General features: G+C 52.5%; 1 protein-coding gene across 1 annotated transcript; it reads left to right on the top strand.

Annotated features, from left to right (window-relative positions):
• Positions 1-2,380: 2,380 nt before the first annotated feature.
• CRYBB3 (crystallin beta B3) lies at positions 2,381-6,882 on the top strand. The gene is made up of 5 exons (XM_047698048.1): positions 2,381-2,569; positions 3,921-4,039; positions 4,582-4,714; positions 5,567-5,709; positions 6,644-6,882. Exons 1-5 carry the CDS (start codon positions 2,495-2,497, stop codon positions 6,807-6,809), a joined length of 636 nt encoding a protein of 211 aa, XP_047554004.1. The 5' UTR covers positions 2,381-2,494; the 3' UTR covers positions 6,810-6,882.
• Positions 6,883-13,995: the final 7,113 nt, after the last annotated feature.

Below are 13,995 nucleotides of genomic sequence, written 5' to 3'. Positions count from 1 at the left end.
GAGGACTTTAGCCAAAAATCATGACAAAACCAAACCCTGTTCTGTAACAATTCACTCCTTGGCCCTCCCTCCATTTTAGTCTTCCAATAATCACTAATTATACTTAGAAAATGCATGCACCTATGTTTTTGATTTGGATTTGTTTCTTGGTTTCTTTTTTTAAGAGATTTTATTTACTTATTTTACAGAGATCACAAGTAGGCAGAGAGGCAGGCAGAGGGGGGTGGGGGGAAGCAGGCTTCCTGCTGAGCAGAAAGCCTGATGTGGGGCTAGATCCCAGGACCCTGAGATCATGACCTGAGCTGAAGGCAGAGGCTTAACCCACTGAGCCACCCAGGCGCCCCTGTTTCTTGGTTTCTGTTTGTTTGGGTTTGTTTCTTTTGGGGGGTCACAAATAAGGTGACTATCATAATCACCTTTATTTCTATTAAAGCTAAGATATAGGCCCTGTGGCAAGCCAGCCTCTCCTTCTTTCTGCTGTGTGACTTGGGGTAAATGATTTCACCTCTCTGAATTCAGTTTCTGAGCCATCTTTGAAAGGGGGATTGCAATTCCTTTCCTAAAGAGGCTGGGGGAGGATTAAACATAATGTTCATGAAGCTGGCACAGTGCCTTGCACACAGTAGGTCTTCAATAAATGGGAGCTGTCCATTGTATATGCCTTCTATAGGAAGAAAATAAACCTTTGTTGGGTCTGTTACAGCATCCCATGGAAACCCAATTTGAGGGTTATATTTCGGGTCATCTGACCTAAACCTTAGGCCATGTGGCCCAGGGGAAAACTGAGTGATTCTGGGGTCCCTCACTTTAAGGGCTGGTGTCTTTCCAAGGCTGTCATTCACCCAAACAGGAAGTGATGGCTCCGGGAAGCCCAAGAAAGGGCACTGGAGAGCTCTACATCCCAATACACCCCCCTAGTGCTGTCAGGCTTACCACAAAGCTGATGAGGTCCGTAAGCCCCCGAGACACCATCAGGGGCCATGGCGGAGGGACACAGGCACTGGGGCCTCTTGGGCCTACTATTGGAGTGAAATGGCCTGAACGGAATTGGGTGGACAGGGTGCTATGTCAGCAGGCTGAGATGTGCTGGGCTGTCGAAAAGCGCCCATAAATAGGACACTGCTAGCAAAGGCAGACTGAGTCTGCAGACGGTGCTGGCCCCTCTGTTCTTCCTGAGGCTACAGCAGCAGGTTCATTCTGGGACGGGCAGGGGCGGGGAGGTGAGGGCTGCACTTGCAGGCCCAGGCCTTTGGGGATCTCCCTGCAGTGTGCACGACGGACCCCTGCACAAACTGGGGACTCACTTAAGGGTTGGAGCCAAGAGGGAGGACCCCTTCGAGCCACCAAGCTCCACTGGTGTCCGAGGGAGGTGGCCAGGGTTGAGCCCCTGGGCAGGTGCTTAGGGGAAGGGGGCCTCCAAAGACTGAGCATAGCTGGAGTGGGGGAGAAAGCCAATTGGAAGACTGCCAAGGATCCTGGGGGTCTTCCAGGAGCTGGCACTGGGTCTGTGTCTGAAAAGGGTATGGTGTGCTTGTGAGAGAGAGAGGGGAAGGCTGTCGTGTTCAATGGGTGTGATGTGACTGTGTGATCACAGGAGCGTGTGTGTGTGTGTGTGTGTGTGCTGATAAACTGGAGAACAATCCCATGTATCCGTGTGTCATGGAGATCATGACAATCCTCCCATGACTACCTTGTCATGACTACCTTGGGTCCTGTCCCCACAGGGATGAAGGGGAACTGTCTCTCTGTGTCTGTGTCTCTTGAAGTGGCTGGTATACACTAAGTGCTTCATAAATGCACATGGAATGAATAACCAAATGTATGGAAACTGGGCTGCTGCGGGTGTTTCAGGACCCAGTTCCGCATCATGCTTTTTCTAGATGTCTGTCTGTCCCTTTCCTACCAGTCTGTGGTCTCCTGTTCACCCCGGTCGCCCAGCAGCAGGCCAGGCACTGAGCAGGTGCTCATAGAATCTTTGGTGGACAGAGGAATGAATGAACAGAAGACTAGCCCAGAGCGTGGAGGTGGGAGAGATCCCTGTAGAGGAACCCCACTGAAGCCCACACTCTGGCAGGGTCCAGGCATGGTGTGTCTACACGGAGCTTGAAGAATCCCATTTTGGGTGGCGGGAAGCAATTGGGTGAAGGGGAAGGGAAAGGGCAGGCCTTTTGGAGGCAGGCCCCCTCCTGGTGGCTCCCTCACTGTGTGCCTTGGGGAAGTGGCTTCAGCTCACCGGGCCTCAGGTTTCCCTCTATGAAATAGGGATCCTGAACCCACTGACTGTGCCAGTCCCTGTGGCCCATGATGGGCGCTTGGTGGATGTTTGTTGAATGACTGAATGACCGAAGGCAGGGAGTGATGACCACGTCCCATAGGCAGCCCGGCTCCAATGTTCATCTTTGATTTCAATCACATCAGCACCTGGTGTGGCCCAGAAGGGACCTGGTGACTCACTCGTTTTCCTTTGGTTGGAGCCAGAGGTGTTCCTGGGGACATGGCGGAACAGCATGGAACGCCAGAGCAGGCTGCGGCTGGCAAGAGCCATGGAGGCCTTGGGGTCAGCTACAAGGTATAGGGCAGGGGGGGTCCCAGGGGCTGTGGGGCTGGGGTTGCCCTTGGGCCTCGGGGTCAGCTTCTCTGCCAGGCAGAAAGGAACAGCGGCCCTTCCAGCCATCAGGGGCTGGGAAGACACCTCGCTCACCATGACTGTACTGCGTCTCCTCTCTTCTGTGTCCTCATCTGCAGAAGGGAACTGGTCACCCAAATGCAGCCTGACTCCATGGGGCAGAGATACCCGGGGGTCTCAGGAGACAGGGTGCTGACTCTCCTGCCTGACCTCAGTCCAGTTCCCCAGCTTCTCTGGGCCTCAACAGCCCCATCTGGAAAATGGGAGCAGTGCTCCCCATCTCAGCCCCCAGAATTGGTGTTAAGGAGAATTCCAAAAGTGAGAATTTGTCAGCTCTTCCCTTTCCAAGCTGTTCCTAGGGGCTTTAATCTGAGACAGGGTCTGAGGATGGGCTGACTAAGAGGATAACTGTGGGCAAGGGCATTCCTTCAGACGTGCTGGTGGCTTTGAAGAGAGTGGAAAAGAAGCAGAGGCCTGCCCGGCACGGGGCCTTATTGGTGGGAGCACAGGGCTGGTCTAGGGACTTCTCAAGGCCTTTGCAAAGCCCCAGAGGCAGCTGCCCACCACGAAGGTGGGTGCCACTGCCGGCCCTTCCTGTTCCCCTGGCACCTGTGGGCCATGCCCTGTCTGCACCAGGGCAGGGGAGAAAACCACCAGGCCACTTCTTGAATACTGGTGCTTCTACCTAATGTGCTGTGCAGCCTGAGACAAGGGACTTAGCCTTTCTGAACCTTCTATAAAATAACCAGAACAGAGGTGTCCCCAGGGATCTTCTCTGAAGACAGTTTGTGCTTCTAGGTGGATAAGATAGGTGTAGCCTTCCTCTTCCTTTGCAGCCTTTTCCTCTCTGGACATCGGACTGGTGAAGAGCGGCCCAGAGATTGCCAACTGGTGTTTTCCGTTGTCAGGCACAGGGAAATTTCACATTCAGGGAAATATAGCTTTTTGGCCTCTCTTGAGAAGTTTAAAATGGGGCCCACATTTCCTCCTGGCCATAAGCAGCTTCATTTCCTTCCCTGGGTCATTTCACTCTTCCAGATAGGGACCTGCCAAATGGTAGTTGCAACCCCTCCTTTAATTGAGGTTCCTGGAGGCGTTCCCTTCGATGGCCACGAGGGGGCAGTGCAAGCCCGTGGCCCGTGCGGGCTCCGGAGGGGTCAAGGCAGAGGGGATGGAGCCCAGGGGATGGATGGTACCTCCCTGCCCTGCCAAGCAGGACTGCGCAGGCTGGGGTCTGGGCCTGGGACTGGGAGCCCGACCCCCCCGTGGGGTGCTCAGGGTGCTGCCCTTTCAGGTCATCGTGTACGAAATGGAGAACTTCCAGGGCAAGCGGTGCGAGCTCTCGGCCGAGTGCCCCAACCTGACGGAAAGCCTGCTGGAGAAGGTGGGCTCCATCCAGGTGGAGTCTGGGCCGTGAGTACCTGGACCCCCAGTCCCCTCCTCACAGCCCCGAACCTCCTGGGAGGCAGGAGGGCCGGGTTCCCGTTCTAGATCTGCTCGGGGGATCGACTCCATTCCCATCTCCGGCCTCAGTTTTCCTGTCTATCAAATGGGGATAACAGCAGCATGCACTTCAGACAGAGTTTTTGTGAAAACGAATGGAAAGATGCACATAAATAACAATAATAACATAATAATAAGGTGAAGGAGAAGGAGGGAGAGGAATTTGTCTTTGGATTACCTACTATGTGCCAGACACTGGAAGGATGTTCCCAAGAACTTACATGGAGGCTGCATATAAAATAGATTCTCCATACTGTTTCCCGGGATGATTTTCTGGCTCAGTCTCAGCTTCCAGGATGTTCTAGGAACTCCTTTAATACCCAGACCAGGGGTCCGCGGTCAGGTTGGAGGGAGCGTTGAAGGTCAAAGGTCAGCAGCTTGGGGGTCCTTCCTCACTAGACAAGGGCCCTCCCGCAGCAGCAGCAGTGACCCAGGGCTGCTTCCTCCTGCAGGTGGCTGGCATTCGAGCGCAGAGGCTTCCGTGGAGAGCAGTTTGTGCTGGAGAAGGGAGATTACCCTCGTTGGGATGCCTGGTCCAACAGCCACCACAGTGATAGCCTCCTGTCCCTCCGCCCTCTGCTCATCGTAAGTACCTCCCGCTTCAGGGACCTCCTAGAAGCTTGTCATCCAAGCTCCCTGCAGAAGCTCAGCAGAGGGCGGGGCTGGTATGCGTCAGCTTGCGAAGGGCCCTCTTCATCTCCAACCTGAAAGATTGCATGGGATGAGAGGAAGTTAGCTATGGTCATGGGGCTGGGGATCGGGACACGATTCACATCTTGAATTCCCAGCACAGCATTGACACTTCTCTGTGTAACCCTGTTAAAAATCAGAAGCCTCATGGCCCAGCCTCGGATCAGTATTGTGCTCAAAGCAACACATTCAGAAAGTAGCTTCAGAAAGGAACTGATTCTTCACTTGCCTTTCCCAAACACCCAGAAGGGACTCGGTCCACAGTGACACTTTTAAATTGTCACTCTGCTCCCCCCACCTGCTTCTTCCACTCTCGGTGGCCGCTCCAGCCCTCTCTCCTTGTCACAGTAACCGATGCCTGCTTGGATGACAGCAGGAGGAAAGCTAAGAAGACCACATCAGAACCTGGTTTATTGAACAGGGAATCCTCCTCTGTTATTGACTTTTATCGCCTTCTGGCCTCTCTGTGCCTTGGTTTCCCTATCTGCTAAATGGTGGGGTTTCACAAGAGCTGAAAGTCCCCCTCTTGGTGTCATGGATGCCTGGCTCTAAGTTTCCTAAGGAGAGTGGTTCTGGAGGAACTGCCCCTAACCCCTGTCCCCTGTGCGGGCCTCTTGGGAATCCTATTCCTCAGGCAATGGGCTTGGTGGTGGGCCTGGCTGTGTGGTCACTGAACTCTTCCCTGCACCTCCCAACTCCTACTCCGAGAGTGGGAACAGCCCGCTCACCCCGTGATCCCATCCCCAGGATGGCCCAGATCACAAGCTGCACCTGTTTGAGAACCCAGCCTTCAGCGGCCGCAAGATGGAAATAGTAGATGATGACGTGCCCAGCCTCTGGGCTCATGGCTTCCAGGACCGCGTGGCGAGCATCCGGGCCATCAACGGGACGTAAGGGACCCATTCCCCACTCCTGCCCCTGCCCCGTCCTCTGGCTCCAAATAGAATCTCTCTTCACTGTGTTTCCTATCCAGTGGCTGCCCCCTGCTCTTCTAGGTCCTTTTCATAATCCTGGTCTTTCTTACCAGGGTAAGAAGTGACATAGTGGTTCTCTAGGTAGGAGCTGAATAGCACATGGGAGAGTACATGGTATATCACCTCCCTCCTTCCAGGCTTAATACCTCTGTTAATGCAATCTTAAGATCACCTTCCCTTTGTCAGTGACTGCATCTCACCCTATGGGCTGGGGTTGAGCCTTGAAGGGTACCACCTCTCCCTGACAATAATTTATTCAACAGCTTTTTACTAAATATTTTTATGTGCAGAGTAGAGGAGCAACGAGAATTACACAGCCTCTGCCCTTAAGAATTTTAGTCTGCCAGAGAGACAAGGAGACAGGTATCCACAAGTCACTGTGATCAGGATTGCGATGGGGGGGGCACACCGGGGCTCTGGAAGTCCCCTCCAGGCACTCGATTCAGCCTAGGGGAATCAGCAAAGGCTTTCCTGGAGGAGGAGACATATAAATTGAGATGTAAAGAATACGAATGAAAAGGGAGAGAGGGCCACGGATGAGACGAGGAAGAGCGTTCCAGGCGGAAGGAACAGCCTGTATAAGGGCTCAGAGACACTCCACTTCAAGGAAAGTAGAGTAAGAGAGGTTGGAGTATGGGGTGTGGAGAAGGAGCATTGAGGGATGAGGCTGGAGATGGTTCATGCAGGACCTGTGAGCTGGGTAGTGAGTTTGAATTCATCTGGAGGGCACTGGGGAGCCAGGGAGAAATTTAGCCAGGCAGAGAGCATGGTCAGATGCTGGCTTTAAAAGTCTTGGTGTGGCTAGAGGCAGGGAGCTGACCGTCCTCACTCTGACCTTGGTTCCCGGCAGGTGGGTCGGCTATGAGTTCCCTGGCTACCGCGGGCACCAGTACGTGTTTGAGCGGGGTGAGTACCGCCACTGGAACGAGTGGGACGCGAACCAGCCGCAGCTGCAGTCCGTGCGCCGCATCCGCGACCAGAAGTGGCACAAGCGGGGCTGTTTCCTCAGCAGCTGAAGGGCACCCAGGCCCCAGTGGCCCAGGCCCGCCCTGGGGGGAAGCAGAGGCAAGAAAAGGAGGCTCCAGGGCCAGGGTGATGGTCTGCCTGTCCCCCCTTCCCCGGAATTTGCTCAATAAAGCCTGGGGCCGGTCCCCCACCTGCCATGTTCCTCTGTGTCCCTTCTTTTTTTATTTTTTTATTTTTTTTTAAAGATTTTATTTATTTATTTATTTGACAGACAGAGATCATAAGCAGGCAGAGAGGCAGGCAGAGAGAGAGGAGGAAGCAGGCTCCCTGCTGAGCAGAGAGCCCAATGCGGGGCTCGATCCCAGGACCCTGAGATCATGACCTGAGCCGAAGGCAGCGGCTTAACCCACTGAGCCACCCAGGCGCCCCCTCTGTGTCCCTTCTTGAAGGGGCTGGGGCTTTGGGGTTCTGAGAACCCCCAAGGGGGGCTGTGAGCTGGGCTGCTACCCGAGGCTCTGGTTGTTTTTGGCAGAGTCACATGAGCAACTTGCACTGATTTTGTGTTTGTTTTCCTGTGTTTCCATCTTTCAGTCTGTCCATCCATCTATCCATCTGTCTATCCATTCTTCCACCCACCCATCTTTCTATCCATCCTTCCATGCATTTTTCAATCAGTTCTTTCCATCCATTCTCCTATTGATCCATCCTTTCTGTCTCTCTCCCATCCATCCATCCATCCATCCATCCATTCATCAGTCAGTCCATCCATCCATCCATCCATCCATCCTCCCATTGATCCATCCATTCTCTCTCTCTCCCATCCATCTGTCCACCCATCCATCAATCCATTCTCTCATTGATCTACCCATTCTATCTCTCGCCCACTCATCCATCTGTCCATCCATCCATTCATGCGTCAGTCCATCTGTCCGTCCATCCATCCATCCATCCATCCATCCATCCATCCATCCATCCGTCCTCCCATTGATCCATCCATTCTATCTCTCGCCCACCTATCCATCTCTCCATCCATCCATCCATCCATCCATCCATCCATCCATCCATCCTTCATGTCCCCCTCCAACTCTCTGTCAGTGTCTGTTTTCATGAATTGATTCGGCAAATGCCAGGCCCTGTCTGAAACCTGAGGACACAGCAGGGAACAAAACAAAGTCCTGCCCTCACAGAGTTCACCTTCTAGGAGACCGACAGGAAACAGACAAACAAGTAGATTCTGAATCACGCTACAGAAGGAAGTGCAATATTATGATGGCAGCTGATGGGGGGTGGGGTTGGTTGGTCAGAGAACTCTGCTCTGAGGCAGTGACATTTGAGTTGAGACCTGAATGAACCATAAGAACATTCCAGGTAGAGGAGTAGTGGGTGTGAAGGTCCCAACCAGGAGTGCGGCTGTGTGATGGAGACTTGGTGAGGACCACAGTCGGTCCAGAAAGGAGTAAGCAGTTGAATGGGGGAGTGGTCAGAGAGGGAATGGGGTCAGAATAGTTAGGGCTCCACATGGAGAGCCTGAAGGAGGCCAGATATGACTTAACAGGATTCTTCTGACTGTAGAGCAGAGTGTAGACCATGGGGCCACAGGGGATGCAGGGGGCTAAGCCGGGAGGCCACCAGCTGAGCCCTGATGGTATGATCTCTCTGACTGTCTCTTTTCCATGTATTGGTAGCTCTGTCCACCTCCCAGAGGGCTTCTGCAGCCTCAGCTAGAGGACTGAGCCCCCATCCCACCTCCCCCCGCTGACCGTGACTTCTCCCATCCTCCGTGCCTTCATCTGGCCGAAGGGGGATGCCATGGCAGGGCCAGCCCTAAATGGGGGTCTCCTCTGGCCCCCATGGGATGAGGAGGGAGTGCCCTCTCAGAGAGTCAGGTGACAGCTGTCTTCCTGCAGTCCCAGGGACCTGACTTCAGCCTTCCCATCTCCATGAGCCTGTCCTGTGTGCTTCCCTGATTTGGTTCCCCTGTTGTGCCCAGAGCTGGTCCCAGCCACCTGCAGTGTCCCCACCACTGATGCAGCTGGTGTGGGGGTGGTCTGAGGGAGCCTCAGGAAGGCGCTGAAAAGAATACAGCAATTGTGGTTACTTAGCCTACATATTTAAAAATATATATGCACAGCTGAGCCATCACCTTGAATTATTTTTACTTTGGGGTGTAGGGGAGAGCTGGGTGGGGCATCAGGCTTGGGGTGGAAGGTGAGGGACACTCAGCAACAAGGTGGACCAAGGGCAGGGTTGACTTCTCCCCCAGAAAGGATGGCAGTACCCCCACTCCTCCCTCCTCCCCCTCCCTCTGCCCCCGAGTCTCACCCTCTCTCACAGACAGAGATCTTGTTTTGCTTTGTAAATCAGTCCTTACTCAATGCTAAACCCAGCGCTAGGCTTGTTGGAACTTGATCTGGGTCACTGAACCCTAAGATGACCTCGGAAGGCAGGCACTGTCGCTCATCCAATTTCACAGATGAGGAGACCGAGGCTCAGGGAGGCGGCATCACCTTTCTACAAGAAGGGTTAGAGCTGAGGTTTGCACTCTTATTGTGTGCGGACGCTAGAACATTCGTTCCTGAGCCCGGCTCCCTGCGACGTGTGCCTCAGGGGCAGGGACACATGGCAGAGAAAAAAAATCAATAGCAGCAACAATAATAATAGAAGCCACCGACTGTCCCCACAGTGAGCAGAATACACTGAAGGGTGCTTTATGGTGTCATCTCTAACCTGCTGACAGGCGACACTGATCCCCGTGGGCAGAGAGAGCGATGGGGGCCCAGAGCCCTGAAGAAATTGCCCAGAGCTCTATAGAGTGGTGGGAATAGCACTCAAGTTCATGTCTGCCTCCAAAGCTCATCCTGCCCGTCCCCCAACCCAGCCCCGGCCTGCCAGTTTGTCCACTCTGTGGTTGGCCTCTGGGGTTTGCAGGTGGACTGACTCTAGAGGTGGGGTGTCACCAGACCCAGATCCAGGGTCACACCCAAAGCCTCCAACCTGTACTAACCGTCTGGCTCAGGGAGAGCTTGCTCTCTGCAAGTACTCCAAGGCATTTTCCCATTCAATCCTCCTAACATCCTGGGAAGCTCAGAGAGGGAGAGCTGACTGCTGGGGTCACACAGCCTAAGAGGGGCAGAGCTGAGATTTGACCCCAGGCCCATATAACTCCAAGAGGCCATGCTTATCTCCTCTACATGCAAATTCTAGCTTCTGCAGGGACAGAGTCTGAAAGGGATAATAAAGTAAGAGTATCTCCTGGTGATAAGGGGGTTGCGGGTGAGGGATAGGAAATCACTTTACCTGTTTAATCAAGAGGCAGTGTAGTCTACCAGTTAGAGGAAGCATGGTCAAGGGGTAAGGAGCAGAATGACTGAATGGGGCTCTTGATCCTTACCACTTGGTGTCCTTTCCAGGCTCTACCACTTGCTGTGTGCCTTTGGGCAAGTTGCCTAGCCTCTCTGTACCTTGATGCTCTCATCCGTAACTCGGGACTAATAACACTACCTATCTCATAGATTGTTGTGACTATTTTTTTTAAGATGTTATTTATTTATTTGATAGAGAACAGAAGGATTTATTTATTTGATAGAGAGAGGGAACAGAAGCAGGGCGAGAGGGAGAAGCAGGCTCCCCACTGAGCAGGGAGCCCAATGCAGGGCTCCATCCCAGGACCCTGGGACCATGACCCGAGCTGAAGGCAGACGCTTAACGACTGAGCCACCCAGGCGCCCCAGTTGTGAGTATTAACACGAATGTAATTTGCAGGAAAGTCAGAGAACAATGGGTAAAACAGAGGAACGGCCTGGTAAGGGATAATCTTCCACCTCATCATCGAAAATGGTGACTCTGGAGATGGACTCCATAGTTGTGTGGAGCAGGGACTTCCCAATTACTTGGTAACGGGGGTTTGTCCTAAGGACTCCAGCACAAACAAGGACATAAGGCAACTAGGCTGCAATGGTGAGAATCCAAGCGGCACCAAGTCTTCACTGGGAAAAGGGGGCCTGGGGGTGAGCCAGGCTCATGGAGGCAGGACTGGAGCCCAAGGGTTCTTGGGAGCTGGGCAGCAGGCTCTGTGGGCATTCTCCTGGGACCCCAGCCTTGGCAAGCCTCAGCAAATGCATCTCTCCTCAGGTGAGAACTTGCCCCAGCATTCTTCCCCATTTTGTGAAATCATGGGGCCTGTGACGGTGTTGGCTGTGGAGTTGGCATCGGTGATAAATCACCACTGGGCCAGTCCGCACATGCGGCTGTGTTATGTTCAATATGGTTGTTCCAAGGCATGTGAGCATGTCAAATGCATGTTCTGTTCAATATCACTTTCCTATCCAAACCTGTCTATGATAAGTAGCACAAACACCTCCAATTCCTTTGTTATTTCATCTGGTATAATCACTGTGCTCAAACCTTTCATATTGAAATACGTATTATTACACCTTTCATTTTATTATTCCTTTATATTTTATATTCCTTTATAGACAGGGCACTTTTGGATGAATTTAACTTGAAAGCAAGAACATATGGGGATTATAGGATCAATTTTGTTCCAGGAAAGCGGAGCATCGCAAAATGAATGTCATGAGAAGGGAGTGTTGGTTCTGATGGAGTTGAGAACTTTTCCACTTGAGGATCTCAAAGGTTCTTAGCTCTGGTTCCTGCATCTAAGGAGTAAACTGTGTTTGGGGGCAGTAAGGCCTATCCTCTTTGTAGCAACATGAGGCAGAGAGGAGGTCCAAATCTTCTCTTCCCATGTATCAGTCAGGCTATGCTGGGTAACAAACAGCCCCCAAGTCTTGGTGGTTTAACAGTGATGGTTTATTTCTCATCCTGGGTGACATCTCTAATGCTGGTCTAATGCTGGTCTTCTTCACCCAGTCATTCATAGACCCTATGAATGACTCTACCCTCTTGTAACAATGCATCTCAGGGCAAGGGAAGACAAAGTGCTGGAAAGTCTGTAATAAAATGACCAGACATCTGAGACATCTCAGAATCCATTGGCCAGAATGGATCACACAACCTCACGTCATTTCAAGAAGACCTGGGGTAACCTGCTCACGGATACACCTAATTGGCTGCTTTCCCTTCCCTGCGGATTGCTCCTGGGATCAATTCTCCAATAAACTACCTGCCTGTGAACTCTTGTCTTAGCGTCTGCTTCTGGTAACGCTCAGACTAAGACACCTTCGCTCATCTCTGTATTTCTTATTCACTGATTAATTTGAACAGTCAGCAAATACCTTCTGAGCACTTACGTTGTGCTGGGCCCAGGCAGGTGCCAGGGGTACGGACATGGCTGAGCTTGGACCAAGCTCATGGCCTAGAAGGGCAGACAGCTTGGGACACACCGAAAGTCAGGTGTTTGTGGTTCGCCCCACTAGAGCCTTTGGTGGGAGCATAGCCCTCCTTGATTTCAGATTTCTGGACTCTGGAACTGTGTGACAATACATTTCTGGGGGATGGGCTTGTTCAGACATTTTCATTGTGCTAAAATATACTATGTAACATCGAATTTGCCATTTTAACCATTTTATGTGTGCAGTTCGATGCCATGAAAGTACCTTCACACTGTCATGAGACCAGCACCACCGTCCGTCTCCAGAACTTTCTCATCGTCTCATACTGAGACCCTGGGTTGGTTAAACACTAACACCACCCCCCTAACCCCATCCTCCCTCCCCCAGCACCTTGCACCTGCCAGTCTGCTTCCTGTCTCTATAAATTTAGCTACCCCAGGAATCTCATGTAAGCGGCATCGTGCAGGATTTGGACTTTGCGGCTGGTATATTTCCCTTAGCATCATGTCCCCAAGGTTCATCCATGTCCTAACATAGGTTGAATTCCCTTCTTTTTTAAAGGCTGAATTGTCTTCCCTTTTATGGATAACTTCTGCTGATGCATTCACCTGTCAACAAACGTTTGGGTTGTTTCTGCCTTTTGGCTACTGCCTTTTGGCTACCGTGAATGTGGGCATTCGAGTATCTGTTTGAGGCCCTGCTTTTGATTCTTTGGGGTTGAGTATCCATAAGAAGAATCACAGAGTGATAGGGGAATTTTACTGATAATTTTTGGAGGAACCACCATCCTGTTTCCATAGAGGCTGCACTATTTGGCACCCCCCAGTTTCTGTTGTTTTAAGCCCCTTGGTCTCAGTCCCTTGCTATGGCAGCCCCAGAAAATGAATAAACCCCCTCCCTGCCCCCATGCATCTGTACTCCGTGGGTTCCACGGTGAACCAGGCAGGCAGTGGCCCTCCCCCCGTGAGGCTTACCTTCTAATAGGAAAGATGGCAAATAAAGGAACAGCGTCATGTCAGGCAGTGAGGAGTGGTACAGACAGAAGCAGCATGGTTGTGTGTCTGTCTGCCTCTCTGCCTATCTGTCTGTCTGTCAGGGGCATGGAAGGTGGGGGAGAGCAAGTCTCACTCGAATCTGGTCTCCGAGTCCCAGGGCTGTTCCTTCTCTCCTGCCTGATCTTGGATCTGGTCAAGACGCAGGCTGGCTTTGAGAGAGAAATGTGGAGGAAATGTGCATCAAGGCCAAGGGCCGATGGGGCAGTGGGTCCTTGTAGGACCCAAAGCCCCTGAGGTTTGGAGAAACCTCTTGGGGGTGCTCTTAGGACCCACTTAAGAACAGCCGGTGCTAGGACGGCCTGGGGTCTTCAGCGGGAAACTTACCTTCCTTGTCTGTAACATCAGGCCGCTCTCCTCCTTGACTCCCTGGCCTGGGCCCTGCCATGCTTTCAGCTTCATTAACCTGCATTCAGATCTTCAAATAACACACTAGCTTCTGCACACAGTCCCTTTCTGTTTGGAACTCCTTCCAGCCTGGTTTCCTATGTTAATTTGTCCCCAGACCCGAGGACTCTGTATCTTCCTGGGAGCTCTCCTGGACCGTCTAGACTGGGCTGGAGTCCCTCCCTGACACTACCCCCCGGAACAGAGCTTGGCACCAAGTAAATGTCTGATGAACACTTGTTGAATGAATGGATGTACGGGTGGGTGGGTGGATGCCGGTCCCTGGCAAGCCACTCTCCTTTCCTTGTTTTTTCCCCCTCACCCAGGGCCCCTGAGATTTGCCTCTGTCTGCCTTCCCCCAGGGCTCTACTGATCACACCAGTGAACCCAGCATGCCCTCGGTCCTGGCAGCCGGACTGCTGATGCATGCAAAGTGGGCATCCCCTTGCCCAACCGCCTGACCACCCTGGCGCGGCTGAATCCAAAAGCTAATGACATTATTG

The sequence above is a fragment of the Lutra lutra genome, chromosome 12 (genome assembly GCF_902655055.1).
Source record: "Lutra lutra chromosome 12, mLutLut1.2, whole genome shotgun sequence".
NCBI classification, from domain to species: domain Eukaryota; kingdom Metazoa; phylum Chordata; class Mammalia; order Carnivora; family Mustelidae; genus Lutra; species Lutra lutra.
The sequence above is the reverse complement of the archived record's forward strand: the minus strand, read 5'-3'. Positions and strand labels throughout refer to the sequence as shown.

Coding starts and splice junctions, on each gene's coding strand:
- CRYBB3 (XM_047698048.1), top strand. CDS start 2,495: ATGGCGGAACAGCATGGAACGCCAGAGCAGGCTGCGGCTGGCAAGAGC. Junction 2,570..3,920: donor GCCTTGGGGTCAGCTACAAG/GTATAGGGCAGG, acceptor CTGCCCTTTCAG/GTCATCGTGTACGAAATGGA. Junction 4,040..4,581: donor ATCCAGGTGGAGTCTGGGCC/GTGAGTACCTGG, acceptor TTCCTCCTGCAG/GTGGCTGGCATTCGAGCGCA.